Source organism: Schistocerca serialis, chromosome 9 (genome assembly GCF_023864345.2).
Source record: "Schistocerca serialis cubense isolate TAMUIC-IGC-003099 chromosome 9, iqSchSeri2.2, whole genome shotgun sequence".
Taxonomy (NCBI): Eukaryota; Metazoa; Arthropoda; class Insecta; order Orthoptera; family Acrididae; genus Schistocerca; species Schistocerca serialis.
This window is the reverse complement of record NC_064646.1, coordinates 165,488,147-165,515,209: the sequence shown is the minus strand read 5'-3', so window position 1 is coordinate 165,515,209 and position 27,063 is coordinate 165,488,147. Positions and strand designations below refer to the sequence as shown.

The window sequence follows — 27,063 nt, the reverse complement described above, 5'->3', positions numbered from 1 at the left end:
GCCTTCGACCACCCCTGCCTTGCGCTCATTCCTCGCCGTCGGTGTTTGTACAGAAAGACATGGCATTGTGCAGATTTGTAATGCTGCACGACGACTCCGTATGTGCGGCCTTGGAACCACCTTACTCCGGTCCGCACCGCGTCTTACGCCGTGGACGACCAATATGGTTTCAGTTAAGCGATGAAAAGAGACGTGGTCCCTCGCTGATCCGCATTCTGACGCCTCTGGTCTGCCTGTCATCGCCGCCGCCTCGCCCACTGACGCTGCCGATATGACCTCCAGTGACGCTCCACTGCCTATGCAGTGGTCCAACACATGTGACCCTGTTGGCGGGGCTTCCGGGGTACCCACTGATCGCGCTGGACGCCAACTTCAACCGCCAGGCTGGTACATAGATTTTGTGTTCAAGTGAGAAAGTTTCCCTCTGCCGTGCTCCGCACTGCCGGAACAGGGGGGGGGGGGGGGAGCTCTGTGTGGCGCCTCTGGCGTGGAACGCCGTATCTTTGAACCCAAGGCTCTTTGACTTACTTTGTCTATGTTTTCTCAGCGCGCTACGTTTGTACATCCATGTTGTATTTGCCTTGTTCTGTGCTTCAATAAATGTTTATTCGACAGCTAAAGTATGTTATTACTTATTTACAACAAACTTACTTGCTCAGAGTCTCAACACTGATACTCTCTGGCGCACTGGCCACTCGGCTATCGATAGTACCTACTGCGACCTGCGTGAGGCAAAGATATATGTTCTCAATACATAAGGGGCGGTTGACCCCTTACACATTCCGTACACAAGAAAGCGGTCCAGAACACGTTAGCAGGCAGAGCAAATATTGTTTCTAACTTGAGACACATGTTCAGAGAGAATGGTTATAGCAAGGGAAACATTGCAAACGCGTTCAGATGCCACCAACGAAAGACATCCTGTGAATCAGCGGAAGAGGCCAAGGTGGCTGCTTTCCTGCTGTATTGTGGGCCAATGGAGCAGCAAGTTAGGATGTGTGTTGCAAAGACGTGGACTGAGACCACTGTTCTGGCCCACTCCCAGCACTCTGTTGAAGATGGTACAGCTTTTCATGTATCGAACTTGTATGGTGTCCCTTGCATATGTGGCATCATCTATATAGGGTGAAGAGATATGCTGCACTTGTGATTCGTCATCTATGCTGAAGACAAAAGTTTACCTAGCAAAATCATGTAGGGTGCATTTTGAAAACACACAAGTGAAAACAAGAAGCTGCCAACTCTGTCACACTGTGTAGGGCAGCAGACTGTACAGAGGAACGTGTATCACCTCACACAACCATATCAGCATCATAGTTCATTGAGTAGACTGCTGGGACATGAAACCCTCTTCCACCATGGAGCTATGTTTCGAATCCCTGTCAGATACCTTTTTTATTTCCTCTTTTGTTTTTTAGCATCTTTCCCTAGCTCTTGTTGTCTGTAAGTAGTATATCATTTTCTCACACAACCATTGTTTATCATATGACAGTTGGATCTATTGAACTGCATGTATGTGTCTACTAACTGCAATCATAACTGGTACTGTCAAGTTTATGCAAGGTGGCTTCCCAATGGAGTACACAAACAATGAACATATCGATACATCTTGGCGCTGGGAGCACCCATTAATCAAGCAGATACTGCTGCTCATACTTATGCTGCACCATACCCTAAAAGGTTTCATCCCAATAAGAATGTTTTTCGTCGCCTGGAGCAATGGGTTTGAGAAGCCGATAATGGACAGAGGTTGTCCAAAGACTAGACATACTTCGCAAACAGAGAACACTGCTTGTTGAAGTGTGCATGATGAGGAACTGCATCCATGTCATTACACGTTAACTCAATCTAGTGGCCAGATGACCACATTCTACGAGTACAGTTCTGCGAATTATTTTTACACCAAGTGTAAGGTAAAGCACATTTTATAAATAATGTAATATGGACTGACGAATCTAGCTTCACTTATGACGGTATTGTCAACCTCTTCAGCAGCCTTTATTGGTTGGGACACAACACAGATGTCACTTGTGGAATTGGCTTTCAGGCATATTTTGGCATAAACCTGGGGGTTGGAATCATTGGAGAAGTGCTTTTGGGCCGTTACCTATTGCTGGACAAGTTGAATGCGTCCCTATATCACACGTTTCTTTGCAAATTTCTATGATTCATTAGAAAGTTTTCACTTGGCGTTCAGCAATGGCTATGGTTTCAGCATGACAGTCCACCGCCAAACTTTGGAATGAATGTGTGTAAGTGTTTAAATGAAGCGTTCCCAGTGAATTGGAGTGCTCATGGAGGTCCAGTGTTTTGGCCTCTAAGTTTCTCGGACCTTAATTCACTTCATTTTTATTTGTGAGGACACTTAGAGGAACAAGTTTATAGTACTCCATCTGTAGATGTACACTATATAATAACATTCATGCATGCCATTTCAGCAGTGCTTGATGCAGGGGTCCAGCAAAGGATGAGCCAGTGAGTGGTGAAGTGTTTGCAAATACAAAGTGGTCACTTTGAACATCTTCTCTAAAGTGAACATTGCTCGTGTGTGTGTGTATCCATAGGTTCGTTGAAGATAAACTTAGACGTCAAATGTACTGAATGGAATTATTGTGTTTAGCATAACATACAATCTAATGTAGCCTACCCATTGTATTTTTTGTACCTCATTGGATATAGACAATGTTACTGTGTCCACTATTATTTTTATTGGCTTTATTTGTGTCATGGACAAAACAAAATAGTCGTTTATGTCTGAGAGATGTTCATGTTATCTCTTAATGTTTAAGTAAAGGCAACAATTACAGGGGGCCATACACAAGATACTGCACTGTGGAGGTGTAAATTGGATACAGTTTGATACTTTAACTGAAAAAAAGTTTAACGCAAACACGAGTTGCAAATCGGCGATGCTGCATATCCACTGATCAAATGGGACAGCTCCTGCAAAGCCCAGAGTTCGTGTTACGTGTTCTTGGCCACAATGCTTGCAGTTACAGCGTCGCCAGAGTGTCGGTTCTTGAGTAGAATTTCTATTAAACCTGTTGGTAGGAGTAGGTTTTGCTACATACACTTTTGCCTTGAAATGGGATGAGTAATCGTATGCTGACTGCCAAGCATTTCTTCTTCAACCTATGTAAATCAAATAATTCAAACAGTTGCGAAGCGTTGTACTGAACGCAAGTGACATATTAAACAAAGAGAGGTTTAAAACTCGGCCATAGCTGAGCATTTCCTTGAAAATAGACACAAAATGCAGTTTGATAAGATGAGAGTCTTGGCTCATGCATCAACATACTGGGATTCCGCTATAAAGGAGACAGTTGAGATTGTAATAAAAAGCTATAATTTTAACAGAGACCAGAGGTACACATTTAGGAGGGTGGAGAGGGCGACGTTTGGACATTGAAAGAATGCAGAGAGACATGGCTGACACTTATAGAAAGGTGGGAGTGGCAGTTTCAGATGTGGAGCCCGACCCTCACGCCACTTGACATCACTCAGTCTTGCAGCGGGCCAGAGCAGCTATCAGCTGCCCAACTCACCTTCCATGCACACATCATTTGGACCCTCTCTGATTGATGACACATGCTGCAGTTGTGTTTACATAACCAGTATACTGTCCCAGCCCCAGCAGTCAGTGGTCTTTACTCCTGTCGATGATGGCAGAGACAGGAATCGAAAGATTGCGTGTTTGATTCGAAATGCTGCACCTTGAAAACTGGGAAGATTTTATTTAAGAACAGGAAATTAAAAATTAAGCAATATGATATAAAAAAGCAAAACCATAAAAGAATAGACTTGATGGTATATACTGTCATACTGATGGAGATAATTATAGAAAAGTATGGATGATTCATACAAAACTTGGATAGGTGGCAACCCTAATTCAATGTTTCGTTAAATTTCATTAATTATCTTTATGTTTGTAGCATGCTTTTTTTAGAGTCCATTTTCTGCTATTTCCTGTTACTGTCGCTTTTGTCTATATCCAATGAAATACAAAAAATACAATGGGTAGGCTACATTAGATTGTATGTTATGCTAAACACAATAATTCCATTCAGTACATTTGACGTCTAAGTTTATCTTCAAAGAACCTATGCTACCAATCAATTCATTTTGCAGTTATTATGTTACATTTTAATTTGCCCCTGTCACAAAAACTTCCACATCACCGCAGGAATATCTATTATTAAGTACTGCGATACTAAGGTGCCATGAGTTTGAGATGCAGAGTATTGTAGTGGACATTAAAGGTTGTCTGTGGATTTTTTAGCTAATCATATAAACTATGATTCTAATTTCTTTTATGTACATATATTTCTTTTTCTTTCTGTGGTAATTTTTATTTATCTATTGTATTTTGTTTGCCATATAATTTGTTGTTACATATTACTTATATGTTCTATGATTGTAATTATTTATGTTTGTATGTATATTATCTTTTGTTTCTGTGATATATATTCGTATATTCGTTTGTTTAACACTAATCGTCATTATTTCCAAATCTTGTCTGTGTGTGTGTGTGTGTGTGTGTGTGTGTGTGTGTGTGTGTGTGTGTGTGTGTGTGTGTGTGTGTGTCTGTGCGATCTCTGGATCTAGTGTGATGTCGCTGGTCAAAGCTGATAGGCGGAATCATATGCCAGAATTTATCTGTGAAGGACATATTCATATTAATAAAGTTATTTGTAGAGAGTGGTCGGAGGTATTCCATGCCAGCATCTACTGGACATGAAACCCCATGCCGGCCGGTGTGGCCATGCGGTTCTAGGAGCTTCAGTCTGGAACCGTGTGACCGCTACGGTCACAGGTTTGAATCCTGCCTAGGGCATGGATGTGTGTGATGTCCTTAGGTTAGTTAGGTTTAAGTAGTTCTAATTTCTAGGGGACTGATGACCTCAGATGCTAAGTCCCATAGTACTCAGAGCCATTTGAACCTTTTTGAAACCCCATGTTTTCAATAACAGTTAAAAGTATTCAAAATACTGCAAACAGCGCCAATGTGTCATTTACTCTTAATGCTGTATGTTCCTCTTCAAGTCTGGTTCTACCAGTTTCTGCCTTCACTATATCCAACTTAGTCTTTATTTTGTTATTTGTTGTGATTGTCTTTTTCTCTTAATGTGTTTGCTTTGATGTCCATATTACTAACTTTAATATTTGCAATATGTAATGTAATGTGCTATAGCATCAACATCAGAACTATTTCTGACTGACAGAAACAGTTACCTTTTCGTTTTGCATGATACTTTATTCCTTCAGTAATTCAAGACTTCTTTGTATCTTAGGTCTATTCAGGGTTAGTTTGTTTTGGGAAAACAATATTCAAATACAGTAAGGACATGATTAATAAAAGCGCTGTATTTTTCACTCATGCCATGAGCACTGTACACATCAATCAAGTGTCGTATTTTTCACTGATGTGATGAGTACTGCATACATCACTCCAGATCATGTCTTTAAGGAGTATCCTAAAATACTCTATTTTTCGCTTACTGAATACCTTCATTAATTCAGATTTAGTAGCTTTATATCCTGGTCCTTAGTAACATGTTACAAAGGGAACTGCATGTATTGGTCTGAGAGGCCATTGACCATTACTTTTGCAATATCAATTTTATTTCATTGGACCTTTCTATACAGATATTATCCATGGCTGTTTATGAACAATTAGCTACCCTAGTTAAAAAGTTTTTGGTAGGAATTATGTTGAATGATAGTATTTCTGACTAATAAATCATTTCTGGAAGAGATTTTAAGAAATATTACTTTAAAATCACCGGTAACAACTATTTCTTTTTTTGTGTTTAAGTAGGTCAGTAGACCTTCAAGATAATTTAAGAACAGATTAAAGTTGCCTGCAGGTGTGTCATATACATTTACTATTACGAAGGATTTATTATGAAATTCTACTTCTGTTGCTTTCATGCGCTGTTCTGCGAAAAATTTATGATAATTTCTAAGTTCTCTCATTTATGTCAATTCCTGATGACTGTGACAACTCCTCCTTTCTCCATTTCTGCTCTACAAAATGCTAACTTAAATCTTGTAACACTCAAAGCTAAAAATATTTCATATTGGAAAAATATTTCTTTCTTCTTCTCATATACTAGTGTCAGTTAATCATGCAGTTCATTGAACAGTAGTTAATATTCAGTCACACTTTAAGTCTGTCTATTGTCGCTATTCATAGAACTCTCTGATTGTAGATTAATTGAATAAGATTGGAAAGATTTTTCTTTTTATTGCTTATAGGTCAAACATCAATTAGTCCCATGTGAATACTAGTTATTATTCAGTTCACGTATTAAGTTTATCCATTATGGGTACTGTCGAACAATTTGACTGTGCATTAGTTGAGTAAGATTGGGAAGACGTTTCCTTCTAGTGCTCAAAGGTTAGTCACAAAGTTACATGTCAACAATAGTAACTATTCCAGTCATATTTTAAGTTTAACCATTATTTATTTTTATTTATTATTATATTTACTATATTATGTATTATTTATATATTATTTATTATTATTTATCTGTGAATTTATATAAATTGAATACAAATACAGATCACCTGTACTCAGTTTTTATTCAATATAAACATTTTTAAAAAAGTAGACAAGCATTGGAAGATCAATAAGAGGGTATATAAATAAATAGTTTATCCAGTAACGATCACATGTCATAGAATGGTATTGTTCTAGTCATGGCAATAGAAGGCATCAAAGTGACATACATATTTGTAAAATTTTGTAAATATTAGGAATCTGTTAAAAAAAGTTTAACACAAAAGTGGACTGCATACCAATAAGCAAAGTGGAATACTATTAATTACTTCTGGATGAAAGAGGTTAACAACTCCATTTGTAAAGCTTATCTGATGCTTAAACATTTGCAAGTAACCCGCACTGTGTGAATGTAAATCTACATAATGTTATTATTTGTTACATGGTGCCTGATTTATAATACTGCAACTACTATGAGCGATGGAAAGAGTGTCTAATCATTCAGATCGTTGAATATCACGTTAAAGTCTGCAACGAAAGATTAGAGGAACGAGGAAATCATACTTACATCTTTGCATGAACACATCGCCATTGTCTCAATTTTGAGGAATTGGTTTCGGTGAAAACTGGGCTGTGGTGGGAACCTCAACTTCCATTAAACGTGCAGCAAAAGGAAATGAAGAAAGTCAGTCTTGGGTATATACTGGCAGAAAATAACAACACCAAGTTTCACCAGACTTGCAGTGATTATTTCACAACTATGCAAAACCTCCCCGCGCGTAGTCTTTCTTAGGATCGTCTACTCTATGTTATTTAAGTCCCATGCAAATGACCTTACTATAAATTTTGAAGAAACATGAAATGGCGCATTTAGCTACTATAAAAATTAATTATACTACACGTCGTCAGTTAATGATACTGTCCGTTCAACAGATAATGGGGTATTTGTTATCATCTTAACCAATGTCAACGATAAAACTCAAAGTTGTCTGTTACTGAAACGTAGATAGGTATTATCACAGTTGTGAAGCAGGGTATGCTTTTCCGGTGAACCGGTAGAAAATAAAAGTATATAATATCTTACCCCTGAATATAATTACATTCATTGTTGAGAAATGCGTCCATTATGGAGCAGAAGTGAACTTCGCGTTATACCCGTGTTGTTGGAAAGTCTATGGTGCTTAGTATTTACGTCCTTGGTATTTCCGAAATACAAAGGTAATCTGTGAGTTGTTTATGTTTTGAACTTCGAAGAATGTTCGGAAGGTTTGTTAGCAGGTTGTGGAGCTATGGACGTTTGAGGAATTATTCAACGGATGGTGGTGGCATTAAATACCATGGATTCACGTATTACCCAAGGTATGATTTTTAATTTTCTGATACAGTTGTGTTATTTTCGTGATAAAGGATCGCCTAGCAAGTTACATTATTATATCGCTATTAGTAATGATTTTGCATACTTGTGTCTTAGCACCCATTTAAGCTCTGTTGTATTCATTCAAGAGTTATTACATTTCATACGAAATCGTAATTGCTCGGTCAGAGAAATCAGCATTTTAATATATATGTTTGTATGTTAACTGTTCTGAACCACTTTTTTGTAATTACATCGTATTCCATTTGCGTAATTGGGTACATCGCACAATTTTATGTGGTATTACTTAATTGTTTCGCACAAAAGTGGTTTCTCGAGTCGACGGGGATGTGTAAATAAGTAACGTACGTCAACATCCACATATTGCAAAGGACTGGGAAATATATTAGTATAATTCCCGTTGTACCATGTAACAGTATTTCATCCCGCTCCATTCGCGTATGAGGCATGGTAATAATGACTGGTCATTCGCGAAAGGTTTAGTACAGAGGGGACTGTATCTGATGTCCAAATTCCTCAGTTATTGCTTATTCTTCAAACGGATCTAGTGAAAAACACGAGCTATCGATATAGTCTTTGAAGTCTGCTGTCAGTGTGAACCAAACCTACGGATACCAGAGGTCAGCTTCGTCTCGTAACATAATCATCATGCTACGTATGATGCAGTACACATGCAGACAGAAAGACAACAGAACCATGACATTATTTCTTTTGCGTCTGTGTTACTTTTGGACTTAGGTTGACAGACCGATCAGTAGCACAGCCTGAGAACTTGGTTAGGTTGGAAGCTTGCAGTTTGCCTGCGAGTTGGTGAAGTCAACGAATGCAGATTCAAAAACTTACATGTGGTAACAAATCGATCCATAGCTTAGTGCGACGTATAGGTTAAGATGATAGGTGACAGTTTGGTTGTGAATTGGCAAAGCAGTATTGAACATTTCAGTTATGTATTTGCAGTAAGTAATTCAATTCTTGTTGGTGCTGGCACAGACAGTGTTGTTTGCTAGAACTGTCGGTAATGGTGATGCCTGTGCATGCAAATGTACAATGATGTAGGTACTGTTTATACTAGATCTATGGATGTCTAGTGGAGATGGCAAATGTGTAGAAGACTGCAATAATGCCGTTCTGCTTTGACCAGTACCAACTGAAAGATAGACTGTAGCTTAGCTGTAGACGTAGTTCGAGATCTGCTGTAGAGATAGTTTGAGATCTAAGTTAGGTTGGTAGGTGATAACGCAGTTGAGAGCTGAGAGTGACAAAGTCACTAATATTAGTACAAAGCGTCCTCTATCATGTTCTGTACAGTGACTTGCAGAATATGTAAGTAGATGTAAAATATGTTATGTGCCCTCTGTGTTTCTGTTTGGCTTTCCTTCATCATTCCTAAAGTAATGTAGTAGAGTATTCTAATTAAACAATGGAAAATCCAGGATGGAATGTAACAGTCAGATGATTCTAGATACTCGTGTTATAGGTCTTCATACATATAAATTTGTAAACTTACCATATTTTTACATTTGTATTGCATTCCTGTTACCTGCTATGTAACCTACATATAATTATTCATCTGCACTATTCTAGGGTGCTTACGACCACGTGATCCGGAGAAGGGGAATACTGCTCTTGTACTTTGGCCCCTATTTGATCAGTGGAAGGTGGCTATCTTCATGCCAATTCTAAATGTGTGTGCTTATTACCAACCTGAGCTTTGTAACAGTTTTGTGAACCATACCCATAAGTAGCCAGTGTAAATAGAGTGTTGATCCATGTGTAGTGACTGTTGATATTTTATTTACAAAAATGAGTGAAGAGGCTGTACCTGAGCCTTCTACTGAATCATTATCAACTTTCACATCACTTCTGCTACAAATTAAACCATTACATGTTTTTTTGAAAAAAGCTATAAGCTGGCTGTTCCGGGAGGAAGCTTTGCTACTTACAGCAGCCGATGTGCTATGAGCTGATCACAAGCTTTCCCTTCTGACATCCTTTGCTTGTGGCAAGTAAAAGTATGCAATCAGTATTTAATTTTTAGTCACATTTGGGTTTATTGTATTGATTCCAAAGTCTTATTTCACTGTAATAAAAGTTTTTATATTAGTTAAATGGTGTGCAAAAATTAATCATCAATATACACTGATGACTTGTTGAGTTAGACACATACCTAATTATGTCTGTCAGACTCAGCCTTGATGACAGTGTGTGTTAGACACTGCTAATGTTGTCGTGATTCATGACAGCTCATCAGCCACTAACAACTCTCAGAGATAGATCATAACTTGGTTTATGGCATCCATATCTAATGCGAGTGTCCCTCAGATATAGTTAATAGCAATGAAGTTAACTGTCCGGGAAGTATCAGATGAGCAAACTCTCATGCCCACCAAGTGTTTCTCAAACAATTCTAATATGATGTGGGAGGGACAGGATGATGCATATCTTACTGAGATTGCAGATCTTGTGGTATACTGTGAATAAACAAATAGATGCACATTTTTAGGGCAGTAGGTTCCTGTTTGCTTTCACATGGCAAAACTTATATCAAATTTTGGGGCGCAGCCAGTGCAGGCTGACAACAGTAGCTTTTCATGTTGTAAAGAAATATACAATTATCCTTAATCCCCGTCCCCAGGGGGCTCACCACTCTTTGGCAGTTTCATACTTGGTTACCACGGGGCCCCAGCCTTTTGCAACATCTTTTCCCTTCCAAGCTGCATATCTATCCTCTTGCTGTTCTTTTTTCTCTCCCTTGGGGAACATGTCTGGGTTGTTTTTGGAAATGTGTTCTGCATTTTTGGTAGTCAGGATCAGAATACTCACCACTGTTTTTGATTCCTTTTTTTGTTCATCTTCTCCTGTCGTTCCTCCACATTAGGTTCCTCTTTTTATTCTTCCTCCCTGTGCACTCCTGAAGGCCATCCCACACATCTGACACATAACAGGTGACTGGGTAACATGTAATTTCCAGCCCCTGTGTCGACAGGTAGGGTTTGAATATACCTACTGGTACAAGCCAGGCCCAGGGAGGGGTGGTTGCCTGAGCTGCTACTTTCCCAAATTGCTGATTGGACCCTCTGTCAGGTGTTAAGGAGGTGTGAACAATAACCTAAGGCGGGTGTGCCCCCTTCTGAAGGCCCCCCTGGCCAGTTGTGAAAGGAGCATGCCATTGGAGACGATGGCAATTTTGGGGGAATTTTCTCGCAATGAGCCAATCATCCTCAAAGTCAGTGGCTACGAAACATAAACGGAATGAGGCTAATGATTCAAAGAGCCTCCCAGCTGCACCACAGTTCCTCGTGGTTTCATGTACTGAAGACGGTCAGTTCTTCGCTGTGGTAAATCCGTTAATTATTCAGAAAGGTGTTGATTCAATTGCTAGCCCTGTGGAATCCTTCTCTCATTTACGCAATGGCACTTTGCTTTTGGAGACTACTTTTGATTCTCGAGTACAACTGCTCGCAGCTTCGCTCCTCCATGGCTATCCTGTTCGTGTCGAGGCCCATCAAATGCTGAATTCGTCCCATGGTGTTATTTACACTTCAGCTGCTCGATGGTCTGACATGCAGAAATCCAAACGTATGTCTCTGGTTAGGGTGTCATAGCAGTCCATCGGGTAATGAAAAAAGTAGGTGCTTCCTTAGTGCCCCCAAGCACTCTCTTTCTCACTTTTGAATAAAGTTGTTCTTCCGTCAAAGATCAAAGTAGGTTATGAAGTTATCACGGTCAGGCTGTATATTCCATACCCAATGTGCTGCTACGAACCACACTCGAGAGTCCTGTCAACACCCAACCAAATGTGTAACATGTGGTAGGGATACTCACAAGGCCTCCTTCTCCCAACTGCAGTGGTGACTATGCCACTTCCTCCTGCGATTGTCCCATGTATCTTGATGAGCAGGCTGTCCAGGAGACTACTTTCGATTCTCAAGTACAACAACTGCTTGCAGCTTTGTTCCTCCATGGCTATCCTGTTCGTGCCTTAGCTGGTCGCTCACAAGCTGTTTGCTAGTCAAAAATCCTGTGTTCTACCATCTGACACCAACAGTACTGTTCTTGCTATATCTCCCTCCACAAAGAACATGGCCATGCAGATATTTGACCTGAAATTTAGCACCAAGATTGTGCAATCACCCTCCAATGTTGTATTGTCCCTGTTTCCTCCTCCAACTGTGCAACAAAATACCAGATTTTCACCTCACAGGGTGACGTCACCAGCTACACTACCGGCAGGCCAGAAAGGACAGAAGGAATACTCCCGTGAAGACTTCCTATGTCCCTCCAGCCAACCAACCATTCCTCCTCTACCAACCGGAAAGGCTCTAAGAAGTCAAACAAAGGCAAACAGTCTTCTCCTTCGCCGACTTGGATAACCTCTTTGATGGTGTCACCATGTGATACCCTCGCCCGGGTGACCTCCATGTCTCCGATATGCACCGCCAACCATTTTTCTGCCCTGAACTCTGCAGCCTGCTGAAGGAGAATGCCGACATCTCTGTAGACCTCATGGAGGAAGATCCTCCTTCCTCTGTGCCCTATAGCAGCCAGTCTTGGAAAGCTGGCACTTGGCAGCCACTGAGGTAACACCCCTTCATATTTTCCTCATTGGCTCTCTCTTCCAGTGGAACGTTTGCAGTCATCGATCCAACAAAGAGGAATTATGGCTGCTCCTAGAATTGCAGCTTCCACTTGTTGTCTGCCTTCAGGAAACAAAACTGTGTCCTCATGACCACTTTGAGCTCTTGCATTTCTTCTCTGTCCATTTTGAACTTCCTCCCTTGAGGAAGGCATTCCATCTCATGGGGGAGTCATGCTGCTCATACAGGGTGACCTTCATAGTCACCCCATCTCCCTGACTACCCACCTTCAAGCTGTTGCAGTTTGCCTTTTCCTTCCTCACTTGACATTTTTACCTTTGTACCATTTACATCCCCCTGCCGTACGATGTCACCAGGGCAAACTTCCTCCAGCTTGTTGGACAGCTACCCAACCCCATTCTGCTGCTCGGTGACTTTAATGCACACTGTCTCCTTTGGGGCTCTCCCAGAACTTGTCCGGGAGGTGCCTACTGGACTGACCTTCTCAATCAACTTAACCTCTTCTGCTTTAACACAGGAGCACCCACATTCCTTTCAGGCTCTACGCACACCTATTCCTATTTGGACCTGTACTTCCGCACTGCCCAGCATGCCCATCGTCTCGGGTGGTCCATTCTCTCTGACACATACTCGAGTGACCATCTCCCATGTGCTGTCCATTTTCTGCCTCCTACCCCACCTACGTGCACACCCAAATGGCAGCTTACTAAGGCCAACTGGAGGCTTTACTCCTCCTTGGCAACCCTCAACGAACAACAGTTCCCCAGTTGCGATGACCAGGTAAAATATCTTACAAATGTTACCCTTACCGCTGCAGAATGTTCCATTCCTCACACTTCCTCTTTACTACACTGTGTATTGTTGGTCCCTTTTTGTTCTGAGGTGTGCCACAATGCAGTTCATGCTTGGAGATGTGCTCTCCGCATTTTTAACCATCCTCCTACGATGGCAAACTGCATTCGTTATAAACAGTTGCATGCATGGTGTCATCGTGTTCTTCGGGATAGCAATAAAGCTACCTGAATTTCATTCACTAGTTCTTTAAACAGTTCCACTCACTCTTCCATCATGTGGTCCAACCTCCGACGGCTCCCTGGAACCAAGATCCATTTCTCGATTTCCACCCTGACTGTAGCAGACAATGTCATTGTGGAGCCTGTTGGTATCTCTGACACCTTGGGCCACCATTTTGCGGAGATTTCGAGCTCCTCTCACTATCACCCTGCCTTCCTCCATCGGAAATGAGCAGAGGAGGCTCAGGCGATAACGTTTTCTTCTCAGAATCGTGAGTGCTACAATGCCGCCTTTACTATGAGGGAGCTATATCATGCTCTCACTCCGTCCTGATCTACTGTCACAGGGCCAGATGATGTTCACATTTGGATGTTTCTGCTTCAAACGTACTGCAGCATCTGGGCAGAGGGAACATTTCCCAGATTCTGGCGTGAAGCCTCTGTCGTACCCTTGCCTAAGGCTGGTAAGGACAAACACCTTCCTTCTAGCTACCGCCCCATTGCTCTCGCCAGCTGTGTTTGCAAGGTGATGGAACATATGATTCATGCCTAGCTGTTATGGTGGCTTGAGTCTCACAGTTTACTAACCACTGCACAGTGTGGGTTTCGAGTGCACCGTTCTGCAATTGACCATCTCATCACTTTGTCCACCCATGTTGTGGTTGGTTTTCTGTGGAAATCCCAGACTGTGACCGTGTTTTTTCAATTTGGAGAAAGCCTATTACACCTGCTGGAGGACTGGTATCCTCCATACTCTCTAAATGTGGGGCTTCCATCACAGCCTCCCTCATTTCCTTCAGGAATTTTTAAAAGACCAAGTTTTCAAGATACATCTGGGTTTTGCTTTGTCGGACACCTTCATTCAGGAAAATGCTGTGCCTCAGGGTTCCATCCTTAGGGTCGTCCTCTTTGATGTTGCCATTAACCCTATAATGGCCTGTCTCCTGCTGGGCATATCAGTCTCCCTTTGTGTTGATGATTTTGCCACGGACCTGTCTCATTGAGCGGCATCTCAATCGTCTTTACTCATGGAGCATTGACAGTGCCTTTTGTTTCTCTGCTGACGTAACCATTTGTTTGAATTTCTGGTGGCGCAGTTGGTTTCTTCCACCGTATTTACATCTTGGACCTGTTGCTCTTCCATTCATTGAAACCACGAAATTCCTGGGGCTTATGCTTGATAGGAAACTTTTTTGGTCTTCCCACTTGACTTACCTGGCAGCCTGCTATACATGGTCCCTCAGTGTCCTTTATGTCCTCAGTGGTACTTCCTGGGGAGCAGATCGAACTACCCACCTCCATTTGTACTGGTCACTTGTCCATTCGAAACTAGACTATGGGTGTTTCCTTTATGCATCTGCATGCCCGTCCCTCTTACACCGTCTCAATACTACCCGCCATCGTGGCTTCCATTTGGCCACTGGCACCTTTTACACTAGCCTCGTTGAGAGTCTGTATGCCGAAGCTGCTGAACTACCTTTGTCCTACCATTATGACTTTCTTCTCAGCAGATATGCATGCCGTTTGTCTGCCATGCATGGCCACCTATTCTATGCCTCCTTCAATACTTCCTTTGATCACCAGTATGGGGCACGTCCCTCCTCTCTGTTACGTCCTGGAGTTTGCTTTCGGCTCTTGCTCCGGCAGCTTAACTTCATGCTATCTGCAACCTTCTCGATGGGTGTAAAACCTTCATCACCTTGATTTTGTGTGGCAGCCCATGTTCACCTTGGCCTTCTTTTACTTCTTAGGGACACTATTCCAGCCTTGCTCTATCACATTCAGTTTCACGGCCTTCGCATGGAACTTCACGATTGTACCTTTGTATGCACTGATGGCTCTCAGACTGAGTGTCATGTCAAGTGTGCCTTTGTCATTGGCACTGACAGTTTTCGGTATCGGCTTATGGAACAGCAGAGCTCTTCGCCCTGTATCAGGCCATGTACTACATCTGGTGACGTAGGGTTTTCAATTGTGTCATCTCCTCAGACTATCTCTGTGTCCTTGAAGGCATCTGTGTGCTGTACACCATCCATCCCTTAGTGCTACAGGTCCAGGAAAACTGTCACTTGCTCACTCTTGATGGAGCCACCGTGCTGTTCATGTTGGTTCCTGGTCATGTAGGCTTGACAGGAAACGAGGCTGCTGATGCTGGCTTCCAAGGCTGCAGTTCTCGTACCTCAGCCCGCTAGTCCATCCAGCAATCTCTGTGTTGCCATCTGTAAGCAGGTAGCGTCGCATAGGCATCACCACTGGTCCTCCCTTCATGGGAACAAGCTCCGGGTTATTAAATCTCTCCCAGCAGCTGGGATGACTTCCTCTCGGGTCTCTTGCCGTGAGATAATTTTAACTAGGTTGCGTATTGGGCGATGTCTTTTTAGCCATTGCCATTTGTTAAGTGATGCTCCCCCCCCCCCCCCCCCCCTCCCCACCTCTTTGTGTGTATTGCACTTAACTTTTAATGGTCTGCCATTTCCTAACAGAATCCCCTTTTTTTGACTGCTTACGTTCTCATTTGTGTTTGCCGTCTGAGTTATCGGCTGTTTTAGTGAACAACGTGGTTGACGTCGACAGTGTTTTACTTTCTATCCATTTTAGCAATATGGTGAAGGCCATTTAATTTTTAGTACTGGATGTCTGTTTCTCTATGGCATATTTTATAGACCTTTCTTCTCGTCCCTCTTTTTAGCTGTCTTCTCTTCTGTTGATTGGAATTGACGTGTAGTCATTTTTAACTCCTCTTTGTCTTTGTGTTCTATAGTTTTGACATGGACACGTATGACACTAGTTGTTTTTGCACCCTAAAACAAAACAAAAAAAACTCAATAATAATGAAAACACTGTTAGTGTAGAAAAAACTTTAATGTCTGCCAGTGTTGTATATTGTGATGTATGGGTTTTTTTTTTTTTTTTAAAAAGGAACTATGATATAAGAAATGCAAACTGTGAACCATTTTGCTGCATGCAGCTAGTAACACTCAGGGGGAAAGTAAATTTTATGGAATGTTTATGACAAGTTTTAGATGCATATGGGTGTAAAATTCCCATTTATGAATCAAAAGGTGGTAAAATTCCCATTTATGAATCAAAAGGTGCTGAAGTTTCTGATTTCATTTGCAAAAACTTACTCTTGCAGGACTGAGTATTCTGCATTAGCTGATTAAAATCAGAACATCACTCAAGGTTAAACATTGTAATCAAGCAAGAGTAGTCATTTTGAGCTTCACACCACTATTTTACTAAACTGTAATCTGAAAAACTGGCATCCATCTCATTGAAGTTCATGGTTTCTCATTAAAACATGGAAATTTTAAATCACTCAGTATCAGTTTGTTCTGGCATATGTTATGGTTAACTCCAGGAATTAAGTCTTTTACGCAATTCTTGTAACATTATATTTATTTGTTGTCTATAGTGTAATACACAATTCCATTTAAAACTAATAAAGAGTACCACATCACCCCAAACTAAAAAAAATAATATTTTAGATGATTTTTCATCAACTGATTTTTAGTGAATATAACCTGAAATATTTCAATTTGCCTACTGTTTTGTAATCATTGGCATACATTTATGATTTTTGGAAGTATCAGGTTTTTGAGTATTTTCCATGGAACAGATCAGTGCAATAGAGTCTTTGTCAGGTTCAGCAGTGTCAACAAACCCTTGTGCAACTAACCAGATTTAGGTTTTCCATGGTTTCCTAAATCAGTGACGGCAAATATCTTGGTGGTCCCTTTGAGAAGTATCTGTGGATTTCATTCCTCATTCTTTCCAGTCCAAGCTAGTGTTCAGTTTATGATTACTTGACCATTGAGAGGACGTTAATCATCATCATCATCATCATCATCATGGAGACAAGACAATACACTCCACATGCACTAGTCACAGTAAGCTACATGACACTGTTAGTTTAAACATCTGGACATGTAAGCCTCCTTAATGATGTCAAATAGAGACAGGGACTTAAATAAGTCAGAGGTGCTTTCTATTGGGATGACAAGAATCATTGTGTAAAGTGTTCAGAAGGTTTTTGTCAAAGCCTGATAGCATTTTCGAGTATGATGAATTGCTCTCATTAAAATTCTTTGATATGACAGAACTGTGGCATTATCACCATACATAAGTTTTTGAATGAAATCATCAGCCTGTGATGCTCTGTCGGACTAAAATATAAAGAAAGTGTTAGAAGTACTAGCTTTTTTCAGATTTGTGAGATTTTTCTGTAGCTCAAAGAGTGGAAAACTTTCTTTAAATCTACAAAATTCTACACACATTTACAGGAACAATGCCACAAACAATTAATGACAGATGCCAATGGTAAGCATTGTCTATGCAATAGTATAAGGCCAAAAATACTGTAAAAAGTGCTTTGGATTTTTCACCTAATAATTACTGTTATAATAGGTTGTAATGAATTACTTAACATATGCAACTGCATTACAGGTTTCCAGACTTCAAGGACCCACCTTATGAACCATCAAAACTTTTTATGGTGCAACGTGTGAAAGCTCTCAAAGGCCGCCCTTACTGGGAGAAAAATATGATGAAGGAAATTGGTCTGGCTGGAAAGGTTTGTATAAACATGCTGTTTGTGTGTAGTGACTATAAGAGCAGCAGCCTTTAATTTTATTTTTACAATTTTTCAATAAAATGCATTTGAATGAACCTAACGAAAGCTGTCTTCAGACCAAATGTAGGTATGAACACCTCAGTGCTTTACTGTGCATGGCCCTATTTGAAGTGGTATGCCCTTCCCATTCACACTGACTTCACCAGCCAGCTACAGAATGATGTATAGTTCAAGATACAATGTAATGCACAGTGCAATAGCACGTTTTTCAAATGTATAAATTGTTGTTGGAGCTGAAAGAAGTGATAAATAGTAGAAAAGAATTTTAAAACCCACTGAGGATTGATTGAATTCCCAACCACCGACATTATGAATACATTTATGAAAGGTTGCAGATGTTTTGGTCTAATTGAATTCCATCTTCTAATGTGTTATTTTCATTACACCACGTGCTGTGATAAAAGACAAGTAATTTACATTAGCTGGAAGAACGAGAGGAAACAATAAAAATGGAAGACAGAGGAAGGCATGCTTTGATTAACAGTGATGTAAGGAAACAATGCATACGACACAAACAGAAGATGATGATAGAGAGAAATATATGAAGACTTTGATCAGTGTGTAAAATGATGTGAAAATCTAACAGTCATGTGGTGCGAAGGAATTGGTATTAGCAGCAACAAGTGCTTTTGAAGTGGCTGGAAGTTGTCGACAGTAATGACAACTTAACAGTGATACAATTAATTAACAATGCTGCTACTGAACACAATAAACTATTATTCTCCTAAAATATTGCCATCATCAGGACTTACTTCCAGCGAGCCGGATACGAACTTTGTGAACGATATGCCTCATTTCGTTTCTGTCCTGGTATAGCTTTTCCCTCTCCACTAAATCTCATGTTACTCCTCTCCTCTTGAGGTCTTCCTTAACCTGGTCTGTCCATCTCTTTCTAGGCCACCCAATTGGTCTTCTTCCTGGTACCTTCAGCTCCAAATACTGGTGTGGAGTTAGGTGCATTTGCTTCACATGACCGAACCACTTCAGTCTCAAAGCACTCATTCTCTCCTCTGTAGTCAGTGTCACCTGCAGGTCTCTCCTTACATAATCATCCCCGACTCTGTCTCTCCTAGTTTTTTGTAGAGCTCTGACCTAAGGAACTTCATTTCACATGCTTGTATTTGACTCTCTTCTCTCTTACGACACAGGCCTTTAGACTATACATCATGATTGGCAGGAGATAAGTTTTATGCATGGTCTATTTGGCTGTTTGAGGGACTTCCTTGTCCCAGATTAGATTTTGTATGTGGTGGAAAAAGCTAGATCCTTTTGTTATTCTGTTTAAGACTTAGTTTGGAACTTCCATCGCGTGATATGATGCTACCCAGATAATTGAAGATTTTCACACATTGAACCTTCTCCCCCTCCAGTATGATGTAACAAGGTGTGGGTGTCCTGCTCATCTTCATTGCCACTGTCTTGTTCCTACTCACAGTTAACTTGAATTTTTTAAATTTTGTGTTCCAGTAATCTAGTCTCCTCTGAACCTCCATTTCCGTCTCTGTCATCAGCAAAAACAAAAGTGTTCAGATCTTCATTTTCTTCTTCCTTGATATCTTTCATTATTGTGTCCATAAGTGTAATGTAGGGTAAAGGGGAGAGCAAACTGCCTTGCTGAACACCTCTGGTTGTCTTAAACAATTTTGATCTTTCACCTCCTACTTGTACACTGCTCTCACAACCATCGTACAGCATCTGGACTTTTTTAATTAATCAGGGTGTATATGACCTGGGACAACCAGGAGATCTGGGAAAAGCCTGGGAATTTTTTCACCTGGGAGGAACCTGGGAAATTTTTAGAATTCAGGGAGTTTTTCATTGTTTTAGTTTTCTGTTAATTTTTTTAATTTTGACTGGTAAGAACCAATACTCTAACAAAGGATATTACTGTATCCCGCTACAGCAGAATAATACTTCAACAGTAAAACATAAACGAGAAAAAAAAACGGAAATAACTGAAATTGAAAATATATACAGCAACGACACACAGGAATCATGCCAGTGTCTGCCAACTGCAAAATGTGTCAAAGGCTTTAGGAAGACAATGCAATGCTTCCTAACAACAAATTACCTCCGATGAGCGTGAAGCCACGACTGTTTACATGAAATTTGTTTTAGCATTTACAAATGGGCTCATGCGCATGCACAGTTGAGTCGCATTTAAGTAGTAGATTCTCCCATTTCTGGCAACAGGAATGTGGCTGTTGCTGGGTGATTCAACCTATTGTGCTGCCATTCATGAATAGCATTTCAGGGGTGTTTTTCAACAGGAGAATGCTCATCCACATACTGCAGTTGTAACCCAATATACTGTGGAGAGTGTCAATATATTGCTTAGCGTGCTCGATCACTCGATCTGTTTCCATTTGAGCTCATATGGGACATTATTGGATGACAACTCCAGCATCACCCACAACCAACATTAACTGTCCAATGTTTGGACCAACCAAGTGCAACAGGCATGGAACTCCATCCCACAAACTGACATCCAGCACCTGTACAACATGGTGCATGCACCTTGTTGTGCTTGCTTTCGGCATTCTAGCAGTTACACAGGTTGTTAAAGTCACTTCAGATGCTGTAATTTCTTAGCCACACTGTTCCCTACTCCACTTACTGCAATAACCTTCAAAAATCATTTGCACCATTACCCTACATCCTCTGTCAATAGCCTAGCACTTGGCTTCACAATAGTTGTGACCTGGTACCATCTGGCCTACACCCTTCCCATGGTTACTATCTAATGGCAAGACTCTTTTCTTCCTATTCTCTTTGGGTACTGATGTACTCTTAATTTGTTGACTAGAAGTCTTGTGCATCCTAGTGTGACCTACAGCTGGATGAGGCTCTTCCCCTCCTACTTCAGGCAAAAAGTCAAATTAATTCAGTCCGCAGCTCGTGGTCGTGTGGTAGCGTTCTCGCTTCCCACGCCCGGGTTCCCGGGTTTGATTCCCGGTGGGGTCAGGGATTTTCTCTGCCTCGTGATGACTGGGTGTTGTGTGATGTCCTTAGGTTAGTTAGGTTTTAGTAGTTCTAAGTTCTAGGGGACTGACGACCATAGATGTTAAGTCCCATAGTGCTCAGAGCCATTTGAACCATTTGAAATTAATTCAGTAGCTGAAATGCAGATGAAGAAATTTAAGACCTGTTCCCTTTTACCTATTTCTTGTTATTGTTACCCATTTCCCATTATCTTCAACCCCCCAACTCCCACCCCATCAATATGTGTTGTTGTTGTGGCCTTCACTCCAAAGAATGGTTTGGCGCAGCTCTCCATGTTACTCTATCCAGTGCAGGCCCCTTCATCCTCAAGTAACTACTGCAACCTACATCCTTTTGAATCTGCTTACTGTATTGATATTTTTGTCTCTCTCTACAATTTTTGTCCCCCCTCCCCCCCCTCACTTCCCTCCAGTATTAAATTGGAGATCCCTTGATGCTTCAGAATGTGTCCTGCAAACCAATCCCTTCCTCTAGTTAAGTTATACCACAAATTTCTCTTCTTGCCAATTCTAGTGAGTAACTCTTCATTAGTTATGTGACCTACCCATCTAATCTTCAGCATTCTTCTGTAGCACCACATTTCAGATGCTTCTATTCTCTTCTTGTCTAAACTGTTTACTGTCCATGTTTCACTTCCATACATGGCTATACTTCATACAAGTACTTCCAGACACAACTTCCTGACACTTAAATCTATATACTATCTGTTAACAAATTTCTCTTCTTCAGAAATGTTTTTCTTGCCATTGCCAGTCTGCATTTTATATCCTCCTAAAATTACCATCATCACTTATTTTGCTTCCCAGATAGCAAAATTCATCTTCTACTTTAAGTGTCTCATTTCTTAATTTGATTCCCTCAGCATCACCTGATTTGACTACATTCCATTATCCTCATTTTATATCTTTCTTTCAAGATACTGTCCTTCCTGTTCGACTGCCCGTCCAAGTCGTTTGCTGTCTCTGACAGAATTACGTCGTCATCGGCAACCCTCAAAGTTTTTATTTATTCTGCCTGAACTTTATTCCTACTCCAAATTTTTCTTTTGTTTCCTATACTGTTTGCTCTATCTACAGATTGAATAACACCAGGGATAGGCTACAATCCTGTCTCCCTCCCTTCTCAACCTCTGTTTTCCGTTCGTGCCCCTTGACGCTTATAACTGCCAACTGGTTTCTGTACAATGTAAATAGCCTTCTGCTCCCTGTGTTTTACCCCTGCCACCTTTAGAATTTTAAAGAGAGAATTCCTGTCAACATAAGCTTTCTCTAAGTTTACAGATGATATAAATGTAGGTTTGTCTTTCCTTAACCTATCTTCTATGAGAAGTCATGGGGTTAGTATTGCCTTGTGTGTTCCTACATTTCTCCAGAATCCAAACTGATCTTCTCTGAGGTCAGCTTCTACCAGTTTTTCCATTCTTCTGTAAAGGATTCATGTTAGTATTTTGCTGCTGTGACTTATTAAACTGATAGTTTGGTAATTTTCACATGTGTCAGCACCTGCTTTCTTTGGAATTGGAATTATTATATTCTTCTTGAAGTCTGAAAGTATTTCGCCTGTTTCATATATCTTGCTCACCAAATGGAAGAGTTTTGTCATGGCTGCCTCTCCCAAGGCTATCAGTAGCACTAACGGAATGTTGTCTATTCCTGGGGCCTAGCTTCAATTTTTCAAAAATACCTTTGTCAAATTCTTCACACAGTATTATATCTCCCTTCTCATCTTCATCTACGTCCTCTTCCATTTCTATAATATTGTCCTCAAGTACATCTTCTGTTTGTAGACTCTCTGTAAACTTCAATCTTTCTGCTTTCTCTTCTTTGCTTAGGACTGGTTTTCCATCTGAGCTCTTGATGTTCATACAGGTGGTTCTCTTATCTCCAAAGGTCTCTCTAATTTTCCTGTAGGCAGCATCTGTCTTACCCCTAGTGATATATGCTTCTACATCCTTACATTTGTCCTCTAACCATTCCTGCTTAGCCATTTTGCACTTCCTGTCGATTTCATTTTTTAGACGTTCATATTCCCTTTCACCTGATTCATTAATTGCATGTTTATCCACTACTGGCCATTAAAATTGCTACACCAAGAAGAAATGCAGATGATAAATGGGTATTCATTGGACAAATATACTATACTAGAACTGACATGTATTACATTTTCACGCAATTTGGGTGCATAGATCCTGAGAAATCAGTACCCAGAACAACCACTTCTGGCCGTAATAATGGCCTTGATGCGCCTGGGCATTGAGTCAAACAGAGCTTGGATGGTGTGTACTGGTACAGCTGCCCATGCAGCTTCAACATGATAGCACAGTTCATCAAGAGTAGTGAATGGTGTATTGTGACGAGCCAGTTGCTCGGCCACCATTGACCAGACGTTTTCAGTTGGTGAGAGATCTGGAGAATGTGCTGGCCAGGGCAGCAGTCGAACATTTTCTGTATCCAGAAAGGCCCGTACAGGACCTGCAGCATGCAGTCATGCGTTATCCTGCTGAAAGGTAGGGTTTCGCAGGGATCGAATGAAGGGTAGAGCCACGGGTCGTAACACATCTGAAATGTAACGTCCATTGTTCAAAGTGCCGTCAGTGCGAACAAGAGGTGACCGAGGCATGTAACCAATGGCACCCCATACCATCACGCCGGGTGATATGCCAGTATGGCGATGACGAATACACGTTTCCAATGTGCGTTAACCGCGATGTCTCCAAACACGGATGCGACCATCATGATGCCGTAAACAGAACCTGGATTCATCCGAAAAAAGACGTTTTGCCATTCGTACACCCAGGGGTTCCTCGTTGAGTAGACCATCGCAGGTGCTGTGTCTGTGATGCAGCGTCAAGGGTAACCACAGCCATGGTCTCCGAGCTGATAGTCCATGCTGCTGCAAATGTCATCAAACTGTTCGTGCAGATGGTTGTTGTCTTGCAAATGTCCCCATCCGTTGACTGAGGGATCGAGACGTGCCTGCAGGATCCATTACAGCCATGCACATAAGATGCCTGTTGTCTTGACTGCTAGTGATACGTGGCCGTTTGGATCCAGCACGGCATTCCGTATTACCCTCCTGAACCCACCGATTCCATATTCTGCTAACAGTCATTGGATCTGGACCAACGCGAGCAGCCATGTCGTGATACGATAAACCGCAATCGTGATAGGCTACAATCCGACCTTTATCAAAGTCGGAAACATGATGGTATGCATTTCTCCTCTTTACATGAGGCATCACAACAATGTTTCACCAGGCAACGCCGGTCAACTGTTGTTTGTGTATGAGAAATCGGTTGGAAACTTTCCTCATGTCAGCGCGTTGTAGGTGTCGCCACCGGCGCCAACCTTGTGTGAATGCTCTGAAAAGCTAATCATTTGCATGTCACAGCATCATCTTCCCATCGGTTAAATTTCACGTCTTTAGCACGTCATCTTCGTGGTGTAGCAATTTTAATGGCCAGTAGTGTATTTTTCTCCTTTCATCGATTAAATTTAATATCTATTGTGTTACCCAAGGACTTCTACTAGGTCTCGTCTTTATACGTACTTGATCATCTGCTGCCTTCACTATTTCATCTCTCAAAGCTACCCACTCTTCTTCTGCTGTATTCCTTTCCCCTGTTCTTGTCAGTCGTTCCCTAATGCTCCCTCTCAAACTCTGTGGAACCTCTGGTTCTTTCAATTTATCCAAGTCCCATCTCCTTAAATTCCTGCCTCTTTGCAGTTTCTTCAGTTTTAATCTGCTGTTCATAACCAATAAATTGTGGTCAGAGTCCACATTTGCCCCTGCAAATGTCATACAATTTAAAACATGGTTCCGAAATCTCTCTGTCTTACCATAACGTAATCAATCTGAAACCTTCCGATGTCTCCAAGTCTCATCCACGTATACAACCTTCTTTCAAGATTCTCAAACAAAGTGTTAGCTATGAATAAATTATGCTCTGTGCAAAATTCTACAAGGCGGCTTCCTCCTTCGTTCTTTTCCCCCAGTCCATATTCCCCTACTGTTTTTCCTTCTCTTCCTTTTGCTACTTTCGATTGCCAGCACTCCATGACTATTACATTTTCGTCTCGCTTAACTATCTGCACAATTTCTTTTATCTGATCATATATTTCTTCAATATCTTCATCATCTGCAGAGCTAGTTGGCATATAAACATGTACTGCTGTGGTGGAAGTGGGATTCGTGACTAACTTGGCTACAATAATGCATTCGCTTTGCTGTTCATAGTAGCGTACTTGTATTCCTATTTTGTTATTAATTATTAAGCCTACACCTGCATTGCCACTATTTGATTTTGTACCCTTCAATCTATGTAGTTGAACAGGAAGCAAAGATTTGTGTCCTTCAGGTTGAATTGGAGCTCGCGAAATTTGAACTAGATAGCTCATCAATCTATCTAGTTCAACTTTCATGTGTTGTAATTCAACCTGAAGGACACAAATCTTTGCCTCCTGTTCAGCGCTTCTCTTGTCTTTTTTTGCATAGCCTATGGTTCCAGGGAAGAGCCTCGCTGAGTTCCTCATTCAGTTCCCCACTACAGTCTCCCAAGTTAAGTTCCAATCCACAGTCTACACATACCACGCCCTCTTTGACTATCCTACGACAACACCCACACTTATCATGCATTGTAGAACAGATTACACACTTGAAATTAAATCTCTTTGTTATTATTTGCTTTTACGGCCTTGTTGCAGCACCACACACTAAAAGACTCATTTTTTAATTGGGTGAGAGAGAATGACGTGACAGTAGAGTAAATGAAGAAAAAAAAAAAACAATAAAATGACATGGAAATCACAGAAAGTTGGGAAAAAATTATGCAGATCAGGATTGAAGAAATACTTAAACTAATGATATATTGCGATGTAATCAATAAAACTGTTAAAAAGAAGATTGGGTGGGAAGTACAACAAATGGGAAAGAAAAGCTCTATACACATTTGAGATTTTTTGACAGAGACATTTAGCTCACTATATGAAATTTATCATTTAAACTTTTAATATGAATAATGTAAATAGCAAGATAGTAATTGTGATATTGTAGTAACAACAAATTCCATTCCACTTGCATATTTATGATTCGTTGGACTTCTTGCTATGAGTAAGTACTGTACAATTTCTAAATTGACAGAATGTGCAGTTACTGTATAACCTATAATTTTGTAGTCATATATTCATTGCATTCAATGTTCTCTTCAGGCATACATCCCATAGATATTTTGAGTAATTTGTGTTGGTCATTTCTTTATTCCTAAATTAATTTTCATGCAGTTCTGTTGTGAAAAGCAAAGTATGTGTCTTCAAGTTTCCTGTGTTATAATTCTTGTAGTAATTTTTCCTTCTTTGTGTTTCCTGTGTAGAGGAGTGATATTGTTATCATGAAGAACATACCAGAGAACAACGCTCGCCTTTGGCAAGTTAAACATCTAGTTAAGATAACACCCATTACATGCCCAAATGGTCTTCCACCTGATGGTGACTACAGTGGTACATACCTTAAGGAAAATGGTGAATTCGTAGTTACACCGAAGCTGAAAGTGCCACAAGAACAGGAAACAGCACTTGAGGTTTTTCAGAGTAAGAAGGACAGACTTGATGGAGAAACCTTGCGGAAGCACTTACGGCTTAAATGGCTGAATCCTTGGTGACCTGTGATTGTGTATTGTTGTATTATACTTTTAAGTAATTATTAATTGTAATAAACAGCTTATGTCAACTTTGGCAGACATTGTGATTTATTCTTTCTTGATTTCTAAAGTCTGTGATATGTCAAGATTTTATATACAATATGCCAACTAAATTACAGTTTTGGTGTAAGGAATTACATTTTTACACTTCCCTGGTTTTCACTACCATTGTCAACCCAATGAATCCAAACAATTGGTATTCTATCATCTTTGATTTAAAGGGTGGGGTCCATGAGCTTTCTTT

At 40.7% G+C, this 27,063-nt stretch overlaps 1 protein-coding gene across 1 annotated transcript; it reads left to right on the top strand.

Annotated features, from left to right (window-relative positions):
- Positions 1-7,543: 7,543 nt before the first annotated feature.
- LOC126418782 (39S ribosomal protein L30, mitochondrial) lies at positions 7,544-26,848 on the top strand. The gene is made up of 3 exons (XM_050085714.1): positions 7,544-7,861; positions 17,935-18,061; positions 26,493-26,848. Exons 1-3 carry the CDS (start codon positions 7,758-7,760, stop codon positions 26,778-26,780), a joined length of 519 nt encoding a protein of 172 aa, XP_049941671.1. The 5' UTR covers positions 7,544-7,757; the 3' UTR covers positions 26,781-26,848.
- Positions 26,849-27,063: the final 215 nt, after the last annotated feature.